We start from the raw sequence: 25,844 nt of genomic DNA, 5'->3' as shown, positions 1-25,844 counted from the left end.
AGATTTTTGTAGTGAATAGAAACAATATATGTCAAAATCATAGAATTTTATTTATAAATAATATAAGTGCATTTATGTCCCACTGAGATTTGCCTAGATTCAAGGGATATATTTCTTCCAAATATTCTTTCAGGAAAAATGGAATTATAAATTATTAAGAAGCATAGAGGCAGGAAGAGAGATAAATATACCAGCTTCTTTATAGGCAATATTAACCTAACTCCAACTAGTGCTTATCTATAAGCTTTCTTGCTGTATAAGGTTATACTGAAGATTGACTAACATCTGCTTAGTTAAACAAAGTAAATATCAATTTACTAATTCTTAAAATTAAATCTAAAAGGAGAGAAATTATTCAGAAATGCATGTTTGGCAAATGATTGATATGGCATAGGTAATTTGTGGTTGTTCTTGTTGTTTCAAGTTTAAAAAATGGAATTAAATCTTTCCTCACTATATATAGTTATTTATTTATTTTTAGTCAATAAAGAGGACATGAGCCCCAAACTGCCTCCTCTTAATAGTGATATTGGCAGCAGCAGTGCTAATGTTCCTGATCTGATGGATGAGTTTATAGCAGAACGACTTCGAAGTGGTAATGCCTCAGTAAGTGCTATTTTATTTTATTTATTTGGTTTTAGAGAGAAAGGTAGAGAAACTAAAAAATACACATCTATATGTGCATCTTGTAAATTTTTATTCAAAACATCCTTTCCCCTCAAATTTAACCCTTTTTTTAAAATTAAGATTTTAAATTATGTTTTTATAATTTTTTTTATTCAAAGACATAAAACAAGGAGGCTTATGGTTTTGACCAGAGTGAAAGATTGGAATACCTGTTTGCTCAGCTAACTTGGGTGTAAACTACTACCTTCCTAGTTCTCCCTCTATTTTCCATCTTGCTCATAGGGTTACCCTGATGTCTGCTGCCAGCCCTCAGCAGGAAAGATAACAATGGAGGTCTTTTGGTTGAGCTCCTGTAATTTTGATAACATAAATATTGACTGATTAATCATTCGAGATAACTTTGGAATAGATTTAAAGTTATCTTTACCTTGAGTATTAGAATTATGGCAAAATGATAATAGAAGCAATTTTATCCCTAATAATGCTGAATTGTTAAGGAAAGATAACTATATGTGGAATTCCTTTTTCAAATGGTCATAGTCCATTTGGGTTTCCACTTGTCTTTAGTGAAAGTCTGTAGATCCATGACATTCTCCCCTCCCCCTTTTTTAGTTCAGTTATTTTTCTTGAGTGGGAAAAAATTATAGACTCATTATATGTAATCATTATAGAATGACATCTTTGCCATCATTCTCCCCATATCTCTTCTGATTGCTTCTTCTTTTTTCAATTTGAATACTTTGCTTTTTGTACTTAACCTGAAAGCGATTTCCAACAAGCTGTAGACCTTTTAGTCTTACCTTATATTCACTTCGTGGATCCTTTTTGAGGCTTAAGAGTCTCAGGCTTAGTACCATCTGATATTTGGGTCTTTGCTTCAGGAAAACCAACCATACCTCAGGTGCCAGCTCCATACAGTTACATAGATTATTTGGTTAGCATGTTTTTCCCCTCCTACTTAAAGTCCTGAATCTCAACATTTATTGTGAGGATTGTCTTGGAAATTAACTTTTCAGATGTTTAATGAGAATTAAAAAACTCTTTTTAATGGTAAATGTTTCTTGAAATTTTAGACTATGACAAGAAGAGGAAGTAGTCCAGGCAGCCTCGAAATTCCCAAAGACCTCCCTGATATTCTAAACAAGCAGAACCAAATGCGCCCTATTGATGACCCAGGTGTACCCTCAGAATGGACTTCTCCTGCCAGTGCAGGGAGCAGTGATCTTATCAGCTCTGACAGTCATTCGGATTCTTTCAGTGCTTTCCAATATGATGGCCGAAAATTTGACAGTAAGTATATTTTTCTATTTGAACAATATGTTTTTTTGTTGATTGTTTTTTGTTCGACTGACTTGTGGATTACATGACCATCACCTTTCTTTCCAATGTTAACTTAAACAAGGGGTTTCTGCATATTTTGATTTCATTTTCTGTGAAATTCCAAAAGAGGTTTTAGGGAATCACTTCAAGTTGGCACCACTTTATTTTGCCAAACTAAAGGCATTTAAAAAACAAAAAACACTGTCCTCTCATAAAACGAATATTTTAAAACCAAAATCTAAAAAAGAAAAAATATAGGGGTGGGCTTGATATTATAATAAAGGACAGATAGTCATGATTAGGAGTTGGCAGTATTTCATGCGGTCATATTTGGGAATCACTGTCTAGTTACATTCATTGCTTCAATATTTTCAGTATAGTTATGTTCAGTGCAGCGGTTCCTACAGTGTTTCTTGAATAATCACTTCATGTTAAAATGACATCAGTGATATTATTTGGTACTATATCGCCACCACTTAGCTTTTCTTTTTTTTTTAATTAAAGTTTATTGGGGTAACGTAGATTTCAGGTATACAATTCTGTAATACATCATCTATATATCACATTGTGTGTTCACCATCCAGAGTCAGTTCTCTTCCTATCACCATATATTTGATCCTCTTTACCCTCATCTACTACCCTTTTTCCCCCTTACTCTCTGGTAACCACTAAACTATTGTCTGTGCTGGAGGTATCACACTCCCTGACTTCAGCTTGTACTACAGAGCAACAATAATCAAAACAGTATGGTATTGGCAGGAAAACAGATAAACAGACCAATGGAATAGAATTGAGAACCCAGAAATAAACCCACATAAATATGGACAGGTCATTTTTGACAAAGAAGCCAAAAACATATAATGGAGAAAAGACAGCCTCTTCAATAAATAGTACTGGGAGAATTGGAAGGCCACATGCAAAAGAATGAAATTAGACCACTTAGCTTTTCTGTTGTAATTCTGTATTACACTTGGCAGTCAGTGGAGGATACCAAAATTTTAAAAAAGAAAGTCAAAACCTTTGGAAACAAGTGTGTGATGGGCTGGGAGATACATTGGAGATACATAGTATATAAACCTTATGGATTATATACTATGATCTCAGACTAGGAATCCGATTTAAAAGAAAAATGATTTTTACCATCCATATGTGTGCCATTTTTGTTATTTTTAACTGTACTAGAAATTATAAAATACTTGAAGCAATAAGTGTATTGCTGGTTATCAGAAAACTTGGGTAAGAATAGTGATGATGATAAAATAAAATTAAAAAAAAAAAAAAAAAAGAATAGTGATGATATATGTCGGGCTGTCTTTTATCATTATTGTTGTTAATAAGCTATGAGAACCTTTAAAAATTTGTTTCTAATTATAAACTTCAAAGTGTTAACATTATTTACTCTTGCCCAAGTGGTACGTAAATATAATAGATTTAGGGGGAATGTTAATGTTTAATAATTTTGATGAAGTAGTTGTGTCTCTTTTGTAAATGTTTTTGTTTTTTGATTTGGACTTCTATATATACTGGCATTTCTTCTTCCTATAGATTTTGGCTTTGGAGCTGATACTGGGATTGTATCCTCTACTGATGTGGATTCAGGTTCTGGCCATCATCAGAGTGCTGAAGAACAAGAAGTAGCTAGTCTAACCACGCTTCACGTAGATTCTGAAACAAACAGTCTTAGTCAACAAGCTTTCTCTGCTGAAGTTGCAACGGTTACTGGTAAAGTTACTCAAGAGAATGTCTTTTCTCTATCTCTCTCTCTCTCTCTCTCTCTCTCTCTCTCTCTCTCTCTCTCTCTCTCGATGTGGCTTCTTCTTTATATCCTTAGTTTTAGGATTTCCTTTCAACTAGTCTTCAGCCAGTCTTCGGGTTCACTTTTCCATGACTTAGTTGTAATTTTGATGTAGTCATAGGCGGAGGCAAGCACAGCACTTACCTACCCTGCCATCTTGACCTGAGCCTTGGGAATGTATTCCTTAAATGCATTTAAAGTAATGAAGTACTGTACTGTATCTTTTTCATTGTCTTTCAGAGTCAGCCTGGATTTTTATAGATTTCTTTGGCAAAGTATTTATTATAGAAAATGTAAAGCCACACTGCCATTTTTCAATATACTGATATTCTGTGTTTATATAGTAAATTATCCTTTTCAGCAATATTTTACATGTGATCAAACCCAGCGATAAGTGGGGTCCAAGAAACACAATCGTGAAATGCAGGGTCACATTGTTGCATGGTCAGTGCAGTGGCCACAGGGAGCCCGAACAACTAGAGGCCTATACTTCAGGGGTTCCACTGTACGGTCCACATTCACTCTGGTTTCCACTGCAGTTTAATGCCCGTTGGTGGGTGATTTTCCTTTCCAGTTTAAATATCAATAGGGTGTTTTTTGCGTCCTGTAGTTGGCTGGAACTTGTACAACTGGAACAGGGATTTCTGCGTGTCTGAATTAGGTAAATTTCCTCAGCCAAATCACAGTGAAATGCTCATAGGCAGGAACCCATCCTTTGTTTTCACAGCCTACCTCTTCCACATCTTTTCTGTCAGGATAAGTAAGAACTTCAGCCTGCCTGATTGCTGAGTGGGAAATAGAAGTCAGTGGGTTAGATGGACAGTCCTATTATTACAGAATTTAAATTACTCAAAGAAAAATCTGAGAAAATTCCTGTTTTGTAATAAATAATTTTTACTGTAGTTATCCTTAAAAATAAGTGTAGATGAAAAGAGACTCAACATTGCTAGTAATTAGGAAATGTAATTAAAAACCACGAGGCACTACTACACACATAATAAACACAGCTCATGTTAGAAACACTGACAATGTCAAGTGTTGAAGAGAGTTGGAGCAACTGCAATTATTATACGTTACAAGTGGGAATGGAAAATGGTAGAACCACTCTAAAAATATGGCAGTATTTTTTAAAATTCAACATACATTTACTATACGACCATTCCTAGGTATGTACCTCAGACAGTTTTACGCAAAAGATCATGGCAGCATTATTCACAATAGCTAAAAATTGAAAACAACTCAAATGTCCATCAATCAGTGAACGGATGATCAAATTGTGATATATTCATTCATTGAATATTCATTGGCTTGGTACTCAGTAAAAAAGGAATTAAATGTTAATATATGCAAAACCATAGCTGACTCTCAAAAACATGCTAAATGAGAGAAGTCAAATACAAAAGACTACATACCATATAGGAAATTCTAGATCTGTAATTACTTGGGGCTGGGGATCAGAAGAGAGGGTCAACTGGAAATGTGCATAAGAAAACTTTGAATGGTAATGAACTATTATGTATTTTGATTGTGTTGTTAATTACAGGACTATGTACAATTGCCAAATTCATATAACTGTACACTTAAAAGGAGAGAATTAAAAACTGTAGGGTTTTATGTTCTATGGTGACACAAATTTTAATACTATCAAAATTCTAAATTTTTGGACAGTGCAGAGAGATTTCTGAACCTTAAAAAGAGTGGAATTTCAAAATAGAAATAATAAAATGCCTGAGAAGTTTTCTCACTAGTTTAGAGATCCACTACATATCATAACCCTCCCAAGCCCATGACTCAAAAGTATCCCACCATATGTCTCTGTGTTAATCTGAAGACTAGCAATTTTTTTGAAGAAAGAGTTTCTAAATATTATGCTCTCAGTGAACTAGAGGTGTTTCCTATATAAGGCATGTTCTAGTTGTCTTTAAGCTATTAATCAGACTATTGTGCTTTTTAAAAATTATAATATGTAAAAATGCGTGACCACACATTTTCTTTCTTATTTCCCTTTAGTCATCAGAGTTCCACACAAAAGTCCTGAAAATAAAACTTGATGTGTATAGAGAACTTGTTTTAGGACTTTTGCTTCAATATGATTTTTGGATAATACAACCTCTGAGAGTTTTTCATGTTTATGTAACCTATATTTACTCTACATAGTGACTGTTTCTAGAATTCTACTAGGAAGTTTTATTAGGAATTCTAAGTTTAATCAGTGCTATTAGTAATAGTGCAGGGGTGTTTATCTTAGAAGCAATTGATTTCTGTTTAAAAGACATAAAATTCAGCAAAGGGTACAACTCCGTATATTCAATATACAAGCTATTCAACACAGTATTTTCTGAAGGTGAAGTTTGCATATATTAATCACTCTATTAACTTTAAGAATAGCAGTATACTATCAAAGGATTTAGTAGTCCTGAAATCTTCTATTTTTCTATAAATTTTTTCAAAAACTGTGAAAGAAATCTCATACAGAAGATAAGAACAAAAACTAAATAGCCTGTTTTCAAGGCATGACTATGTTTATAGCAATACTTAAAAAAAATTCTTTAAGAGGAAAATGCCTATAAGTCAGCCATTATATGTTGTTATTAATAAAATTAAAGGCAGTAATAATTATCTAATAGCTAATGTTAATAAAAAATTAATCTCAGTTCTTAAAAAGGAATCAGATTTTTATGGATGAAGAGAATACATGGAGAAAAGGATAGATTTGTATTGCACAGCATTTGACTAAAAGACTGATGCTTTTTTTTGTCACATGAAGTTTTTAATAAATATTAAGGAGATTGTTTTCATTATGCCCTCAGCAGTTTGTGTATGTATTAAGGTATAGAATTCTTAAGTTTCTGTAACTGTCCTTTACCATGATTTCGTGCCATATGAATTTACACAAAATCTCAAATGAAAGACGGGAAACTTAACCACCTACTATGTATCATAATTGAGCCCAGATGGAATCATACGATTATTATTCAGTAAGGCATTTGTATGGTAGCTCTATATGTACTTTTTAAGGCATTTATGGTATTATGTTTAAAAATTATATAAATAATATGGGAAGACACGTTTGTGGGATTAAAATAATACAAGTAATGTATTTAACTTACTCGGTTTTTGCTTTACTGTATAGAAAGATGTAACAAAGGTAGAGTTTTATGATTATTGGGTCCAGAATATTGATAGTTCTCTGCTGGAAAGAAGCTTAAAAATAAAACGAAAAGACCTAATACTCTAACTGCTTGCTTGGTACTAGCAGCACTCCCTTATAACCACCACCAATTGTTCAATACAATATTAATTTATGCTGTACATAATTTAAAATAACAAGAAGGCCTGCCATGTACCAGACACTGTCCTAGGCACTAGCAATACTACAGTATATAACATAGATCAACCCCTGTTCTTACAGAGGGTATGCGCTACTGAAAACTAAAACAGGCAGTTTCAAGTCAGTATGATCGGCGGTATGATGGGGAAATACAAGGACTTACAGCAGAGACTCCTTATTCACGCTGGATAGGTCAGGATTAGGCTTCTCAGGAAGCAGTATCTAAGCTGAGACCTAAAAAATAAATAGAAGTTAACCAGACCTGAAAGAAGAGGATTAGGACACCATGTAAAGGAAAAACATTGGAAAAGGCCAGACGTATAATACATTCTGACAAATATCAGCAGTTTACTTTCTATGGCTAGAATTTAAAAGATCGTGGAGCAGTGAGAAAGTTGCAGGAAGACTGGAAAACCACACTAAGAAGTTTGGGCTTATGCTGAGGCCACGAAAGAGCCATAATTTTAAATGAGGGAGTGATGTGATTAGATTAGATTTTTAGATCTTTTTGCTGCCTTATGGAAAATGGTTTGGGAGGAAGTAATCGTGGGGAGAGGTTGTCCAAAGGCTAGGACCACCATGGACCACTGTAATTCAGGCTAGCAATGATAGTAGCATGTAGAGCTGCAATGAGCAAGTACTTCTCTTGACTTGCCCAAGTTTGAAGAAAATGAAATATTACAATAGCAGTGGGTACCAGAGTTTGTATAGCTGGACCAGGAATGGGAGTAGAGATTCTTGCTCTCACTGATGGTTCCTATCAACTTGTGTGTCCAGTTCTGATTCCATACTAGTCCCATGGTAGACATGAGATGAGACCCCTAAGATACAAAGTCTCACATAATATTAAGAGTTTATCTCTTTGGTCAATTTATAACCTTTTTATCTTTTGGTGTTTTTAATTTCTGTTTTATTGGGACTTTAAGCATTACATCTTACCTCTGTGGTAACTTTATGAAATTATATTTACAGGGTCTGAAAGTGCTTCTCCAGTTCATTCAGCTCTGGGATCCAGGTCACAAACACCCTCTCCTTCCACACTGAATATAGATCATATGGAACAGAAAGATCTACAGCTCGATGAGAAGCTCCACCACTCTGTTCTTCAGACGCCCGATGACCTAGGCAATATTTGGAAATTAGATATTTGCCATTTCTCCTTTCAGAGCATAAGTGTCAGATCTTAAAATAAAGCATCTTACACTTCTGGGAGATTATGTATTATATACATATTTATTATGTATTATTTTAAGACGCCCAATGACCTAGGCGATATTTGGAAATTAGATATTTGCCATTTCTCCTTTCAGAGCATAAGTGTCAGATCTTAAAATAAAGCATCTTACACATCTGGGAGATTATGTATTATATATATATTTATTATGTATTATTTTAAGTCATTGGACTTTTCTAAGTCTTTAAGAAATTTGTTATTATAACATTTTTTCTTGCTCTTAAGATATTTATACTCTGATTTGCAGCACATTTACTCTGACCAAAGAAAGAAATTTAAAGTCATATAATTTTATTATAGTTGACTACAGTCCTAGCATTAGTGATTGCATTAATTTTGTGTGTTGTATTTTCATTGATACAGTACCATTCATTTCCTAGAGGAGGAAATACATAATTTGGCATTATTATTCTTGATGTGGCATCTAAAGAACCTGCTGACTCACAGGAGAAAGTGGTAGCATTATCATTTGCTAACCAAGCTTTCAATGAAATAATTGATCAAATTAACAATTTTTTATTGATTTGATTCTGCAAGTATATCAACTAAATTTAATTAAAAAGTGGGCTGTCTAAATTAAGTATTTTTATTTTTAAGTAAATATTAAAAAGTGACTAGGAACCTTAGAAACTACAGATTTTAAAAAAGTTATTTTTGCTAAGTCCTACATGATGTAATAAGCATCAGGATAAAAAGTCATTTTGTAAATAGGCCAAAAACTTTGGTCAAGGACATAGTGGATGAGATATTTATAATGCATAATATGAAATGCCAGTTTTCATGGTAATGCAGCACATTTACTCTGACCAAAGGAAGAAATTTAAAGCCATATAATTTCTGGCCTTTTCCTTTTTAAAGTACTCATTCTCTTAACAAGCAATTACTTTGCAATTACATAGCCCTAATTTTCTGGTTTATGGGTTGTTTCTAACCTTTTCTTTCCTCCTTTGGTCTGCAATTTTTTGTTTGTTTTCAGTTTTCTTCATGACATTTGGGAAAATTTTTAAACTTTTAGAAAAGCTGCAAGACTAATAAAATAAATACCCATAGATCTTTCAGATAAATTCACAAGTTGTTAGTATTTTGCCACTTAATCTCTTTATATCTACATATACACGTGCAAAAAAAAATCTCACCGTCTTTTTTTTTTTTTTGATGTTTTTTTGCAGAGCCATTTAAGAGTGAATTGCAAATATCAGACCCTCCACACCTAAACACTTCAGCAAGAATGTTCTAAGAATAAGTGTACATTTCCTGCATGACCACAATATAATGGCCACATTCAGGATATTTAACATTGATACATCACTGCAATTTCAGTCCGTAATTAAATTTCCTTAGTTGTTCAAATAATACCCTTTCTGACTATCTCACATCAGCCCAGTCCAGGATTATCCGAAAAATCACACATTGTTACTTGCTTTGAAATCATTTAAAATTTTGTTAGCTTTACTTTGAGAAGGATAAGTTAGACGAAGTAAATTTATCACTATATAATGAAGGGTCTGTAGAGAGGGGAGATGTTAACAGTAATGGTTAAAACGTCAGGTTTCTTTTTGGTTTTTTTTTTAGTGGGCTTATACCAGAAGTCTATTTTTTATTGTTGTCAAAGACTAGAAAGTTTTTAGTAATATAATCAGTTATTGTACACTTTATATGGAAAGAGAAACGAGGTAAACATTAAGAGTAAAGGATATGCATGTTCTAAGAACAAACTTGTAAATCATCAGTACATTGAGATTTTATCAAGCAGGAAAAATCTACTGATTTTCTAACGATTTTGCCTTTTCCACTATGTACATTGAATAGTGATGGACGGTGTTTTTTTCTTCTTAAGCTATAATGATATCCAGCTAAATCATCTGTTTTACAGATAAAGAAATATAGCCTTAATGAGGTTATCAAATAATTTGTACATCACATAATTAGTGACAGAAATGACACTAGGACCCAAGGTTACCTATATGTCTTACGTATAATCTTGCCAATATTAATAAAAACATAATTATGGAAATTATATATTGTTTAAATTTTAGTAAAAATGTATATTTTTCCATGTCATTGTGATGTTCCTTTTAATGCTAGGTCTGACATAACTGTGAAATATATTTCTTTGGAAGTTTTAACTACAAAGAAACAGGCCTATGAAAACTTCCTACAGGATCTGCCTTCAGCCTGAGATTTACATGATAGAACCTGAAGTGGTTATTAGATAGAGTATGTAGTTATAAATATAATCTTTATATAAAAAATAAATTTCTTCATCTACATCATTTCCTCCTTAGGTAAATCTAGACAGAAGCACTTTGAATACGTATTTATTGCCAGAATGAGGAATTATAAACTGGTGATGATGTTTTGACCTTATAAAAAAAAAAAGGAAAGAAAAGAAACTGTTGCATATGGACATTTCTTTTATTCACTTTTATAGATATTTAAGATTGTTAATTCAATTCTTGTATTTTTTGATCAATTCTCCAGAAAAAAATTACTGACATTTTTCTATTGTTTTCTGTAGAAATCAGTGAATTTCCATCTGAATGCTGTAGTGTGATGGCAGGGGGTACTCTCACAGGATGGCATGCTGATGTTGCTACTGTAATGTGGCGAAGAATGCTAGGCATTTTGGGAGATGTCAACACTATTATGGATCCTGAAATACATGCTCAAGTTTTTGATTACCTCTGTGAACTTTGGCAGAATTTAGCTAAGGTAAAAAAGAAAAGATATAAGGGAAGAAGGAGAGTAAAATGGAGTATTAAGAAGTAGAAGCCCTAAATAACTTGTCACCTCCCCACCCTCTTATTATAAACTGGTGCCTACCGTGGTGTAGTCACTTAACCATGATTAAATATTTAGTTAGTGGTAGATACTGGATTTGATCTCAAGCATAAGGTAAAACAAATTGGAAGAGAGAACACTTTTCATAGGTTTTTTGTATTTTATTTGAAAATTACAGATTAGAGATAACCTCGGCATTTCAACTGATAACCTGACCTCCCCTTCTCCACCAGTTTTGATTCCTCCACTGAGAATTCTTACACCGTGGCTTTTCAAGGTAAGCTTAATATACAAATTGTTAATTTAAAAGTTTCACATAGAAACTTTGTCAGTCTTAAACATTTGGTAGATACTTGAGCTGTTGTAGTCTTCTTCTAGACTACTTCTTCTAGCTCTTCTTCTAGAGCACTTAGTTGTTAGTCATTAGGAGTTATATAAAGAGGAGAGTGGGCATAGCAAAATTATTATACAGGATGTATCATTTTTATTTGTTTTTATAGAAAATTATTTTTTATTGTAGTTAGGTGAAATAGAAGCCTGAATTTGTGTCACAGTATGTATGTACTTTAAATATGTACTTCTTTTAAGTATCACTTGATAAGTTTGGTGCATTTTCCTAAGTGAAACAGTGTGTGTTTATTCATACCTACCGTGTTTTCCCGAAAATAAGACCTAGCCAGACCATCAGCTCTAATGCGTCTTTTGGAGCAAAAATTAATGTAAGACCCGGTCTTATATTAATATTATAGTAAAAATAAGACTGGATCTTATATTAATTTTTGCTCCAAAAGACGCATTAGAGCTGATCGTGTCATTTTAATGATAATAGTTTCAGTGATCCTGATATTTAGTTCAGTAAAGAAACTGGGCCAACATAGAAATACATTAAAACAAATATATTGCTTGCTATATTCAAATGTTTAAGTATTTAATAAATAATATTTGTTTTGAGCATTAAAACCAACACCTTTGAATTGTAGGCAACCATGTTGACTGATAAATATAAACAAGGTAAATTACATGCTTATAAACTTATTTGTAATACAATGAAAAGAAGACAAGATGTTTCTCCAAATAGAGATTTTCTAACACATTTCTACAATATAATGCATTGTGGATTACTTCATATCGATCAGGTAAATATATACACTTTCTAACAAGTTGTTTTATAAGTTTAATTCTTGATTCTGTTTAACTCTTGACATTTAAGGTCTAGAATTAAAAATATTCCCTTTTGTAGTGGTTTATTTACAGATTTTTTTCCATTTTATGATCTCATTTGTTTTTGAAACATAGGTGAAAAACAAGCTATTGTTTTTAGGGGATTGACTTGATTATTAAATACATTGTTCCTGTAATGTTATACCAACTAGTTCACTTTTTGAAGAGATCAAACCATCCTTTGCTTAGGTTGACAGCATCTTCTTTTAATGTCCTAATGTACTTATTAGGTGTTTCGTAATTGTTACTTGATAACTGGCACTCGAGACACATAGATTTACTCATCTTGTCATGCAGCAGTCAGAGGTATTTTCCCATTCTAAGAGTTAGCACATCACATTTTCTTATCACCATAGATTGTATGAAGACAGTGATGAGTATATTAACTTGGTGTTTTTATCAGTCACTATCATTACAGTATATAGTCATAATTATGACTCTAGAATATTACTTCAGGGGTCTTGATCCTGGCCGTAAAACTGGTGGGAGGTTGCAAATCAAAGTAATGTAAACATTTTTATTGGTTAAATTTCACTTGTAGTTCATTTAGAGAACATTAAATTAATATTAAATTATATATAAATTAATATATATATGAAATATAAATTAATAAGATGATAATTACCTTTTTCTGAAAAATGAAAAAACTTCTTACGTTAATTAGAAATAATTACAATGTTCTACCTTATAAACATGTCTCAGATAAAATGACACTCTTAATTATTGGAAAAAGACAGACAGTTTTCATTTAAGATAAAACAGATTGAGTAATACAACCTAATATACTGCATTCTCATGGTAAATCCCAAAGGCAAAGTGAGTGAATAACCAGATTAAGAATATTCCCTCAGAAAAGTCTATGTCTAGATTTCTGAGGCTAGATATCTATCATCAAAGGATTTCAATTTATCTAAAAAAAAAGAGAATCTCTCCAGTTGCCACGTAACAGGTCATCCAACTTCAGAGATCAGAGTTAACACATGGAAGCAAACAGGTAGCAGGAAGAACTATTCTGCAGGTCAGTTTTACAACACGTGGGCCTTGTATTTTTAACCCTCTGAAGCAAAGAGCCATCTAACTTACTCTCTAGTGTGAAAAAAGTACAATATTGGTTTCAGTTAAACAAATGTTTTAACTTTGACAGAATATAATACTAAGCATGGATTATTTGGAAGATGAGCCAGCATATAGTAATTACCTGTTTCATTATTTCATGTGGTAACTATTTTTAAGGATATTGATTAGCTGATACCCAAGATTACATTTGTGATATTCTTTCCCCCTTCTTTCCTTATTCCTAAGGATATTGTCAATACAATCATCAAACACTGCTCACCTCAATTTTTTTCACTTGGTTTGCCTGGTGCCACAATGCTTATTATGGATTTTATTGTAGCAGCTGGCAGAGTGGCTTCTTCAGCTTTTCTCAATGTAAGTTTTAATTTCCTGTTCTTCATAATATAACAAACTGTAGTTAGCCAGGACTCAACTAACAAAGCAACAGAGGATAAAAATATTATATGACAATCTGATCTTCAGGAAAATTTATAGTTTAATTGGTATTGATTGCTTCTCCCATTAAAAAAAAAGTGAGCGAGAAATTCTGAAGTGTAAGAAAGTACTAAAATTAGTTAATGAATTGATCCCAGGAACTATAGAAATGGACTAAGTTTGATAAGCAAAATAAAATTTTAAGTTGAGGAAATCTAAGGAAATGAAGGGAAGAAAGTAAAGGCAATGGGCTATAGCAAAAGAAAAGAAACAGAGGAGGGTAACTGAGAAATATGCTCTAGGAGTATACTCTAAACTCTAAAACAGCATGTGAGAATTTTTCATACAGGTATGGAGCTGTGAGACAGTGCCAAGTAACTCAGTATAATTGAAACATTTTCATATGTAAATGGTAGTGATGAACTAAAGAGAAAGGCAGTAACTGTGTTTATAGTGCTGAAGAGATTAGATTTCATCCTAAGGAAAGAATGAATAACCGTTGAAGGATTTTAGGCAAGGAGTGACATGATCAAATGTATATTTTAGAAAGATCACTCATGAGCAAAGTATAAATGAGAAATAACAATTAACTGAAAGCCTACTAGAAAAAGCTAAGAGCATTTGGGAGAGAAAAACCAGTACTACTTGACTAGCACCTTATAACTTGCAAAACAGTTTAATGTACATGTTTTCATTTATAAGCTGCAAAAGACCAACAGTGAATGAGAAGGAGTTCTATTTGGGGCATAGTAAGCTGCCTATTAGACAGACATCCATGAGGAGATGTCAGGAGGGCCACTGCATGTGTAAGTCAGGAGCTCAAAGGAAATGTCAGGACTGAAAATGTAAAGCTGGGAGACGTTGGTTTATAGATAGTATTGAAAGATATGAAACTGGATGCAATCACCTAGAGGAAATGTGCAAATAAGAGAAGAATAGTTCGTTATTAATCCCATTTCTCCACTTCTCTGAGAAAATGATCATGTCTTACTCATCTCGTATCTCCAGGACCTAGCCCACCATCACACTTACAGGTGTTTATTAATCGAATGTTTTTATTTAGCACCTAGTATGTATTAAACATGGTGCTAAGCCCTTTTATGGTTATTAAACTTTTGTTTCCCCTTGTATACAAAGTATTACTTTGGGTGGAATACAGAAGGATATAGCATAAATGTGATCAAGCAACATACAGTCTTCTGCTGGGAAGATATGAAAGTATATCAACAACTATAGAATATAGGACAACAAATGGATAGCAATAAGAAGAGCTTAGCATAGTAGTTAATAGCATGGAGTCTAGAGTTAGTCTGCCTGGGTTCAAATCCCAGCTCTGCCACTTACTAGCTGTGAGACGTTGTGCAACTTACTCCTTTAATTTCTCTTTCTCAGTTTCTTCTAGGAGATAACCTTCCTAATAGAGTTATTTTATAAGGATTAAATTAATATTTAATGATTAATGTTTGTAATATGGTTGGAACATGATATGACACGTATGTGCAATATGAGAGTTTGTGAAATAAAATAAAATAATTTGGCAATTCAGACAAAGAAGAGATCTTATTTGATTGGGGATATTATAAACATTGAGGATGTTTCATGGAAAAGATACTTGAATACGTCCTTGAAAGATTAGTAGTATTTTTATAACGGAGATGAGGGATGGTATTCCAGGCAGAAGAATACAGACATGAGTAAGCTGTGTTCAAGGAATGACAAATAATCCATTTTGTTGAAAAGCTAGTTAATCTGACTAAAGAGTAGTAGAAAGAACAGAACTGGACTTTAGATCCAGCTACCCAAAATGTGGTCTGCACACCAGAAACATTTGGCATGTTCTGGGTGCTTGTTAGAAATGCAGAATTTCAGACCCCATCCCAGATCTACTGAAACAGAATATACATTTTAACTCCTATGTTATAAATGATTGATACAGACATTAAAGATTAGGAAGCACAGCTTTAGACTACATCTTGGAAGGTCTTGAATGCCAGGATTATAATGCTGTACTAAACAGTTAAATTTTTTAAAGTAGTTGGAGAGATGATTGAATCTGTGTTTGGGAGTATTAAATAAGTATTACTCAAAGAGTAGATTAAGTGGAAGACAAACTAAAGATGGTAAACGATTTAAAAGGCTATTATCATATTATCAGTGTATACAGATTGTCAATCTCTTGAATACTGGGAAAGGTTTAGAGAACTCAGAGGGTACTGATACATGAACTGATGTCATTTTTTATCCACTGTGAAAACTGTTACTGTTCAGTGGGCCAATTATTTCAGATGACCAGTCAGTGTATTTCCTGTCACCTTTTTTCAAGGTTGTGCAAGAAAATTAAGCCCTAAGGTGCTTAGACATCCATTTTATGTAGCCGCACTTCCCTCCTGCGCATTTACCGTGTTTCCCTGAAAATAAGACCTAGTTGGACAATTAGCTCTAATCTTTTGGAGCAAAAATTAATATAAGATCCGGTCTTATTTTACTATTATATAAGACCCGGTCTTACATAATATATGATATGGTATGATATGATATGATATAATATGATATATGTGATATTATATAATACCAGGTCTTATATTAACTTTTGCTCCAAAAGACGCATTAGAGCTGATTGTCCGGCTAGGTCTTATTTTCAGGGAAACAGGGTCAAATGAGACTAGTTACATAGCATCGTTGGAAAATTTAGAAAATTGTCATTTTCTGTTTTATGTGGTTCATATGAGGAACACCTGTTGAGAAAGGCTGCTTAGGAAATCAAATAATTGCAGAAATCAAACCTGATACCCACATCTCCATTACAAGGACAGTCTTTTCCTGTGGATGATGTTGGCGATACACAGTCTCAGTCTTGCTTTTAGATTTCCATTTTAGATCTCATACATGCCATCTTCTCTCTGTTAATCACCCCCACCCCACCCCCTGCCAGGTAGATTACAAAATAATTGATTTAGTTTTCACTTTGCTTAATTACAATAACATTCCAGGTCTGCCCCCATTATATCCATATACCTGAACATTTCCAGTTACCTTATTATCTACCTTTAAAGAAAAACCCTTAGGTAATCTCTGTCATTAAGTATTGTTTTTTATCAATTTCATTTTTATAGGATAACTTACTTTAAATTGGGATGGTGGCTGCAAGCTTACCCTGCCCTTTTATGCTGCTGCCTTGTATCTGTAAACCTAGATTATTTTTTAAATACAGAAACAAGTTGTTATGTTGAAAATAATAATAGAGTACTACTCCATTGCCTCTATTAATATGAAGAAATCCTTTGGAAGATAGATGCTTGATTTATGTGAATAGAAGTATTATATTTCTAATAGATCGTTTTAGCATTTTTGTTAGGCATTATTAAACATATAAATCAATTTGTAGGTATTTTAGTAAATATACCAATATGTTAGGTGATATTGGTGTTTGGTAGACAAGAACTCAGCAGAAAAAGAAACGTTCAGTGCTGATACTTTAGAAATGGCTTAATACATCTAAGGAGGAAAGATGAAAAGTTACCTTCATCTGCAGTCCACACATAAATTCTAATTTGGCTTTTAGTAATGAGTATGGGCAATGCTTTTCTCATATGCATAGTATCATAAAAACCACCTAGACTAGTGCCTGTTTCTTGAAGATACAGTTAACATTTCATCCTTAGTTATTTTATTCTTCCATAGATCGTAACAAATATAATCTAGTGACATTGAGCCATCTGCTCATTAGAACGATGTTATGATGTGTGAGTTGCCTTTAAAATGAAAGTATTTATATTTTCCCTCAAAATTAAGGTAATTTTATGTTGTTAGCTAAGCTATATTCCTATTTATAGTCGTACTAAATACCTTTTAAAGATTTTTAAAATCTGGATACATAGGCACCACGAGTGGAAGCCCAAGTTCTTCTGGGGTCTTTGGTTTGCTTTCCCAACTTATACTGTGAACTGCCTGCTCTGCATCCCAACATTCCTGACATTGCTGTGTCTCAGTTTACAGATGTTAAGGTAAGAATTCAGACGCCAATTTTAAGCATTTAAATGATTGTATAATCGTAATGTATATTCAAGAAAATGTGTATTCTTTTCTTAGAAATCTACATAATTATTAAAGAACATTAACCAGCCATGCCCCTCAGACACAGAGGCTGGAATATCCATTAGGCACATAACCTTTTTTGTGTTTATAACTTCTTTGGAAACATTTTCTTATCATTGAACCTACTCACATGTCAATCTCTTAGGATTCATTCATTCACTCACTGAATATTTATTGAAACATTCTATGTGCCAGATACTGTGCTACTAATGTAAGGCATCTAAGATTGAGATGGCACTAAACCTACATATTTGACTCTCCCTCTCCCAATTTCCCAATGTGATAACTCAAATGTAATGGAATATTCTGTTCTGCTACAGGAAGCTATGGAATTGGGGTTGGGATCCCATGTAACAAGCATTTAACATCTCCTTGAATTTCAGGAGATGGAGCAATTAAACAGTGACTATATAATTTCTGACGGAACTTAACTGATACGAAAAAAAAGAGAGAGAGAATAGTGTCTGATAGGGAGTAGATATGCTCCTAATAGTTTATAAGCCTTCTTAAAACATTTCAAGTGAAAAGTTGTTTTGTGCCTCTGTAGAGGTCAGCCTCTGTTTGAAGGGGAAGGTGTGACATGATCAGCATCCTTAGTCCTCTGGACTCAGTAGTTCTTAGACCAAAGTGGAGGAAAGTAGTGTGATTGGGTCTCCTAGTTAGGATAAAGGCACTTAGTGCTCTGGACCCAACAGTGTGCCTGGTAGTGAATAATTCCGTCACTAAGTCAGGTCCTGTCTCTAACTGAATGCCCGTGTATTCTTAAATTCCCAGGGGTTTAACAGTACGAAGTTGTGTCTGTTACAGTAATTGCCAAATGGTCTCTGTGTTCAATCTGAATTGGTCCCCAGAATTAGAGGGGAGGAGAGAGAGGCATTGTAGCTCCTCAGAAGTCATGCCGATGATTTTTTTTTTTTAAGTTTTACTTTCTTTAAAAGAAGGTTTTTTTACTTCAGTTTTCATCAGGAATGTTGCATATACTTTTCATACCACCCTATTTCTCTTTGCAATGTTTATCACCCTTGGAATTACTTGTTCAGTGTTTGATATATACTTCAGACAAACTCCACAAGGTTTTATTTACTGCCATTTACACAGAGCTTAACATGCTCCTTGGCGTGTGGTATATACTCAGAAAACATTTGTTAACCAGGTGAACTTCACTTATACATAAAATTTTATGGGTCAACGTAAATTTACAATGACACTTAATAAAAACTCTGCAAATTGACCTGTGGTCTTCAGGGATATAATAGCTTTGGTTTCTTTTATTTTTCAGAATGCCCTGAAGGTTAAGGATAGGTAATAGTTTTAATTTGCTTAGGCAATTTTGAGTTTGTTGGGGGTTAGCCTAGCCTAGTTCATACGATCTGCATTTCACAATGGCCTTGTTCTCTATTGGTCATTGTACAGGCAGTAATGGCTAGAATAATTTAAAAAAACAAAACGCACTTTTTGTGTGTGGGGGGGAGGGGGGATATCGCCAAAATGAGAGCTAATTCTGATAATGACAAAGAAGCAAAAAAAAAAAACTAATAAAGTGAAGATTATTCTTAGTCAGAAAAATGAGTATTTAAGGGCAAAGTTATATGCCATAGCGGTCATATTTAATTTTCAACTTTTTCCTGAAACCAGCTTCCCATGTACTCTAAATTGTGGCCACATAGCCACATGGAACCTGCCTACCATGTTGTTTTTCGTTTCTATGCTTTTAAAATCCATTTCCTTGTACCTAAAGCATCATTATATAGATCTGGCCTCTCTTAATCACCCCAAACACACATACTCATAGTCCTTGACCTGGAGCACTTGTCCAAATCTGGTTTACCTAAGACCCCTTTGTGAAGTCTTCTATGACTTATCCAAGTTTAGCTATTTGTTCACATAGAACCTTATACACATCATCTTGTGTTTTAATTATTTACAAATCTGCGTCCCTCCATGGATTGTAAACTTAAATGCTATGTCTTAATCTACTCTATTTCCAGCACCTAAGACAGGGCCTATTACATAGAAAGCTCTTGAGCTTATACAATAGATATCTTTCAAGTACCTATTAATTTCCAGCCATTGGGCTGGATAAGTTTACAAAGATAAGGTTATTCCTCTTAAAGAGGTTACAACCCATCGCGCTGATCAGTACTTATTGAATGAATGAATGAATGAATGAATGAATGAATGAAGTTTTTAAAAGGAACAGATAGAGTCATCAAACCTAGTGGCATTCTTGTTCTCTCCTTAGCCACTATAGTGTTTGACCCTGTTGATGTCTGTCCTTCCTAAATCTCTTCAACTTGGACTTACGTTGTACATAAGTCAACATCTATCTATGACTCCTTAATAGACTAGTTTTCTTTGTCTGCCTGCTAAACATAAAATCGCTACACGATCTTCTCTTTGGATAAATTCTCTTTACTCTCCCTCTAGAATATTTTATTCATTTACATCATTTTAACTATTATCTAGCTCTTATCCCAAAACTCACATATTATCATGCTTTACAAATTATTGAAGAAGAGTAGGCTTGCTTTTAAATATTTTAATATTTCTCAAAGTTTTGAAAAGATATTAATATCTTTGAACTATTAAATCTGCTTTAATTGTCTTATAGTGAGCTTTTTATTACTCTTCTAATCTGGAAAAAATATATTTTTTGAACATGCATTTGGTTATAAATTTCAGAAATTGTCCTTGTCTGTTGGGCTGCTATAACAAAATACCACAGACTGGGTAGCTTATAAATGACAGAAGCTTATTTCTCATGGTTCTGAAGACTCAAAAGTCCAAGATCGAGGCTCCAGCATAGTCGCATTCTGGTGGGGGTCCTCTTCCTGGTTCTTAGCCTACGCCTTCTCTCTGTGGCCTCACAAAGTAGGAGCCCGGGAGCTCTGTGGGATCTCTTTTGTATGTATGATCATTAATCCCATTCATAAAGGTTCCACCCTCATGACCTAATCACCTCCTAATACCATCATCTCAGGGATAGGATTTAAACATATGAATTTGGGGGGAACAGATATTCAGACCATACCGTTGTTTCATTTATTTAGTTAATTTTATGAATAATACTGTACTCTATTGAACGTATGGATGTGAGAACAAAGACTGTTTTATTTCACTGTTGTATCCCTAGTACCTGGCACAGTGCCTGGGCCCAGAGTATCCATTTATTAAATATTTATTCAATGAATGAATGAAATCTTAGTCATTGCTACTAACTATTTCCCCCTTATTTTAGGAACTTATAATCAAAACTGTATTAAGCTCAGCAAGAGATGAGCCTTCTGGTCCTGCACGGTAGGTCAAATATTCTTAAGATTTGATATAACTATTCTGTGTTAGCAATATTATTTTACATGTGGAATTATTTAGCAGTCCAGATTATTTCAGATTCACAAAAGCTTTTCTGAATTGCAAATTTAAATTATTTGAATGATTAGATACTTACTTTTTTTCGTGATTTAAATACAAACCTTTCATTAAAAAAAATAAAATCCTAGTCACCCTTTTCACTCTCTTTACTCTCTGTATCTACAATGATTTCTTCTAATTTTATTTTAAGTATATTTTACTTTTCCTTCAGATTATGTTTGTCACTGTCTCTTGCGTAGTACCTTGAAATGTAGTGGTAGTTACCCAATGGATGTTTCTCAATTGAATTAAAATAAAATTTTTGTTGTAGATAAGTAATATATCTAAGAAAATAATATATGTTAATATTTATAGATATTTGATCAGGATATTTAAAAAATAGAATATAAATAATAAGATTTTAAAATGTTTTCCTTTTTAAATGTCTTATTCAGAAGTGAGAACTGTTGCATTTTCTGTTTTACTAAACCTTTCCCCAAAAGGTTGAGATTTAAATCAGCCATTTACCAATAACACACCCTGTTTCTTCTTTTCCCCAAAATGTCATTGATTCATATTTTCTATTTCTTGAAGCTAATTCTAATAGTATGTCATTAGCTTCAATAGTAGTCTGTGCTACTACTCCTCTGACCTACATCTCTGCAAAGTTTCCTCTTTTCCAATCATCTACCCATTTTTTGACCCAAGGTTCATTAAAGTACAGATCATGGCTTTGACCATTTGGATTCTGATTCTAACTTAAACCTCTTCTTTTTACAGCAACTAAAAGTAATGTAAAATGAGCAGTTTGCTTAAATGAGACATAGCTCCAGTTTTTTTCTTTTCCAGTAATCCATATTTTCATTTCTGGTAGTTCTACCCTCAAATTTGATGATTTTCAATATTTCTCTAGCATTTTCTGTGTTAATGATGGCAGCCTTTTAAGTTCACAAGGATTTTCCTATAATATTGTATTCCTCATCACAATTCTAAGAAATTAATGGAATAATCATTATTCTTCCCATTTTGCTAGCAAGAAACTGATCACTTAGAAAGCTAACATTAAGTCCTTTCTATGTGCCAGACACTGTTCTAAACACTTCATTACCTCATTTAATCTTTGCAACAATTCTAGGAGATGAGTGCAATTACTGTCTCCTTTTGATAGGAGCCCAGAGTATTTAAATAATCTGCCCTATCACCCAGAAAGATCAGAGCTATGATTAAAACCCTGGCAGTTTGTCTTCAGAGCTTTATTAGATGCATGAATAATAAGGGGCCAAACTAGATTTGAACCTAGAGCTTCAGATTCTAGATTTTCTGCCTTATTTTTATTTTTATTTTTTTTAACTACATTGCCTCTCAAGTAAAGAATATTGAAGCCTAAAACATAGCTTCCCAGAAGTAGATTTGGGAGTCATTAACGTGGTAGGTAGCTTAATAGTATTAAGAGTATGGGAAAATCCCAGAAGTTGAACATAAGCATTTTCTAAATGTGTTTTCTATACTTTTCAGGAATGTGAGGTCTTAGAAGCTTATACCCCAAAATCCGACCAGGAGCTGAGAGTTGAGATACTGGGAGTAATCTAGATTATTTTGATATCATGAGGAATGTAGGAAACCACACACATACACACACACGCGCACACACACTCACACACACACACACACACCCCTTATCCCGCTGTTACAAAAAAAAAAAAAACTTTGTTCTTCCAGTCTGTGCCTTGACTAAGCCATATCCATGGAGAGCTTTGCTTCATTTTACAGTTTAATATTACTTTAAGATTACAACTCTTTCTACTGCTAACCCTGAAACTTAGTTATTTAGATCTATAACTATTACCTAAGATCTATGAGTAGATAATAATAGGGAAGAAATAAAGCAGTGGACTTCGCTTAGGAGACTTTCTGGTAGTTTTGATAGGAGACAATTGAGTAGCATTAACACTGTGCTAGACTGAAAAGAAGGGACTTAAGAACTTTGATCCCGTGTGTGCAGGAAGCAAAACATTTCTGCATTGTTGAATTGTTCTGAAATTTAACATTCTACTGAAGTTAATTTATGAATATCAGTATCAGGATGTGCCAGGCATACCAGGATACTAGAAGGAGTTGGCATTTTTATTCCTAGAAACATTGTATGTTCAAGTATCAGAAGCTTATACTTGAACACATGAATTCTTACAGATTCTGATCATCAAATAACTCCCTTCAAGCTGAAACTCAATTGTAGTAGGGAAATGAAGTTTCACAAGGCATTAGGGAAAAGAACAAAAATTCTACAAGTTCTGTTTCTGTTGGAATCCCTTTATAAAGTATATACGTTTTTTTATGTTTCCAATTTGTTTTAAAAAGAATCTGTAGCTAGCTATATTAAATTTAAAAGATATGAAAATAGTATTTGACTTATCCCAGCAGCTTCTTGTTTTTGCTTAAGTTTACTTTGCAACTATCAGTTAATAAAATTTTACTCTTTCCTTTTTGAAAGCAGATTGCATATTTGTTTAGGAAGCTTTATGGAAATAATCAATTTATTAACATGGATTTGTTAGATCCTGTGTTTTATCCCTGCCTATGATTTTAATAGTAAATTGTAATTGAAAATCAGGCTTAGAGTTTTGGGAATGTGCTTTCCTCCCACTTTGTCTTCCTAAGAAGAGCTAATGTACAGACTAACAAATTGATCACTTAAACAGTGCATGTTCATTCTATGTTGGCTGGTTGTGGGTGTTTTGGTTGTGGTGGTGGTTTCATTTCATTTAAAGGCTCATCCACTTTTATTTGTATCATTGTTGGTTGCCTTTTTTGCAGATGTGTAGCACTTTGCAGTTTAGGTATTTGGATTTGTGAAGAACTAGTCCATGAGTCTCATCATCCTCAAATTAAGGAAGCTCTGAATGTAATTTGTGTTTCCTTAAAGGTAAAAAGAACTGTTTAGTGGAATATATTAAGATAGTATAGAAATATGATTATTTTTCTCCAAATGTTAATTATATCTTATGCCCTTATAGATTAAAACATTTAATAAAGTTTTCATTAATTTATTATTACATTATTTCCTTGATTCTGACTTTTGTTAAGAGTGGATCTAGTCTTAATTTAGGTTATCTTAGTAATGTCCTATTTTATATCAACTTTTTATGTATTTGGCTTTGTCCCTAGCATACATATGGATGACTCCTCTAAAGGAAACCAATTATTTAATAACATATGTAGGGTTATTTTTTCTTAATTAGTATTTTTGTAACCTATTATTTGATCTTTATTACTTGTGAATTCATGAGCTGTTCAACTTTTTGGTTTTATCATTCAAGTTAAATGCCCTCTTTGTGACCAGAATAAGGTTTGTTCAGAAATAATAACCTAATTATTTGGAGAGTCTGAATGAATAAATGGAAATTTTTTGTTTCTGAAAGGATGCATGATATTTTTATCTTAAGACCTATAATAGTCCTATCTGTATAGGACTCTAAACATACAAAATATAAATATTACTGATTTGACAGGAAGTTTATGAATATATACTATGTTTGAGGTGCTTTGTTAGGCAGAGTAAGAGATACCAAAATGAAAAGAATTGTAAATACTAGATTCAGGAGATTGATACGATAATACGATGGCTGACAAAGATTAAAATAAGAGTAATGAAATATAAAAAGCTGAGAGAACCAAATGAGTGGTGCATATAAACTGCTGATGGAGTTCAGAGGAAGTAGAATCACTTTGACTTAGATGCCAGAGAAGACTTTGGGAAGAGGAGACATTTGGTCAGGGCCTGAAGAGTGGGTGAGATTTGGTCATAGAGAGATAAACATAAAAAGTTCAACTTTATGCCATTGGGGAGTCATTTAAGAGTTTTAAGTGTGAGAATGTCAGCATCAGAGGAATTCTTTAGAAGATTAATTTGGAAGTATTGTATATACTGTGTTTCCCCGAAAACAAGACCTAGCCAGACCATCAGCTCTAATGCGTCTTTTGGAGCAAAAATTAATATAAGACCCGGTCTTATTTTACCATAAGACCGGGTCTTATATGATATATAATATAAAACCGGGCACAATATAATACCAAGTCTTATATTAATTTTTGCTCCAAAAGACACATTAGAGCTGGTTGTCCGGCTAGATCTTGTTTTCGGGGAAACACGGTAGTAGATTGGAATGGGGAAAAGATTGATAATAAGATAAGCAATTTAGAGGCTGTTGCAGAAATCCAGGTAAGAGAAAATGGAATAAAACTTTATTTAAAGAGGACAGTCAAACATTATGAAGAAAAAATAAAGTTAATTGTAATTTTGGAATGTGTTGTGATTTTTTTTTTTTTGCAGCTATATATTTATCTTCCTAATAATATTTTAATAAATGCATTATAAATATAGAATGAAAAAAGGAAACATGTATGAAATTTAAAATTTTTCAGCAGCTATTGTATTGATTTATAATAGATTGGAAAGAAAATTTTTATGTTTTTTTCTTTTGTTATAGTTTACTAATAAAACAGTAGCCCATGTAGCTTGTAACATGCTTCACATGCTGGTTCATTATGTACCTAGACTTCAGATTTACCAACCTGATTCTCCCTTGAAAATTATTCAA

General features: G+C 33.2%; 1 protein-coding gene across 16 annotated transcripts in view; it reads left to right on the top strand.

The window, feature by feature from the left end:
• The window catches only part of RALGAPA1 (Ral GTPase activating protein catalytic subunit alpha 1), a 212,429-nt gene that overhangs the window by 88,716 nt on the left and 97,869 nt on the right, over positions 1-25,844 (top strand). For all 16 annotated transcript variants that reach the window (XR_012494845.1, XM_074328151.1, XM_019750426.2 and 13 more), the window contains 12 exons: positions 482-606; positions 1,701-1,917; positions 3,493-3,669; positions 8,046-8,198; positions 10,826-11,019; positions 11,267-11,365; positions 12,069-12,224; positions 13,612-13,740; positions 17,679-17,804; positions 21,134-21,192; positions 24,061-24,169; positions 25,734-25,844. Coding sequence is in view for 15 of the 16 variants with exons in the window: in XM_074328151.1 (XP_074184252.1) it covers positions 482-606; positions 1,701-1,917; positions 3,493-3,669; positions 8,046-8,198; positions 10,826-11,019; positions 11,267-11,365; positions 12,069-12,224; positions 13,612-13,740; positions 17,679-17,804; positions 21,134-21,192; positions 24,061-24,169; positions 25,734-25,844 (1,655 nt within the window). In the remaining variant the exon portion in view is untranslated. The remainder of the gene's footprint in view (positions 1-481; positions 607-1,700; positions 1,918-3,492; positions 3,670-8,045; positions 8,199-10,825; positions 11,020-11,266; positions 11,366-12,068; positions 12,225-13,611; positions 13,741-17,678; positions 17,805-21,133; positions 21,193-24,060; positions 24,170-25,733) is intronic.

The sequence above is a fragment of the Rhinolophus sinicus genome, linkage group LG03 (genome assembly GCF_036562045.2).
Source record: "Rhinolophus sinicus isolate RSC01 linkage group LG03, ASM3656204v1, whole genome shotgun sequence".
NCBI classification, from domain to species: Eukaryota; Metazoa; Chordata; class Mammalia; order Chiroptera; family Rhinolophidae; genus Rhinolophus; species Rhinolophus sinicus.
Note: the sequence above shows the minus strand (reverse complement) of the source record. Positions and strands in the feature narration are given on the sequence as shown.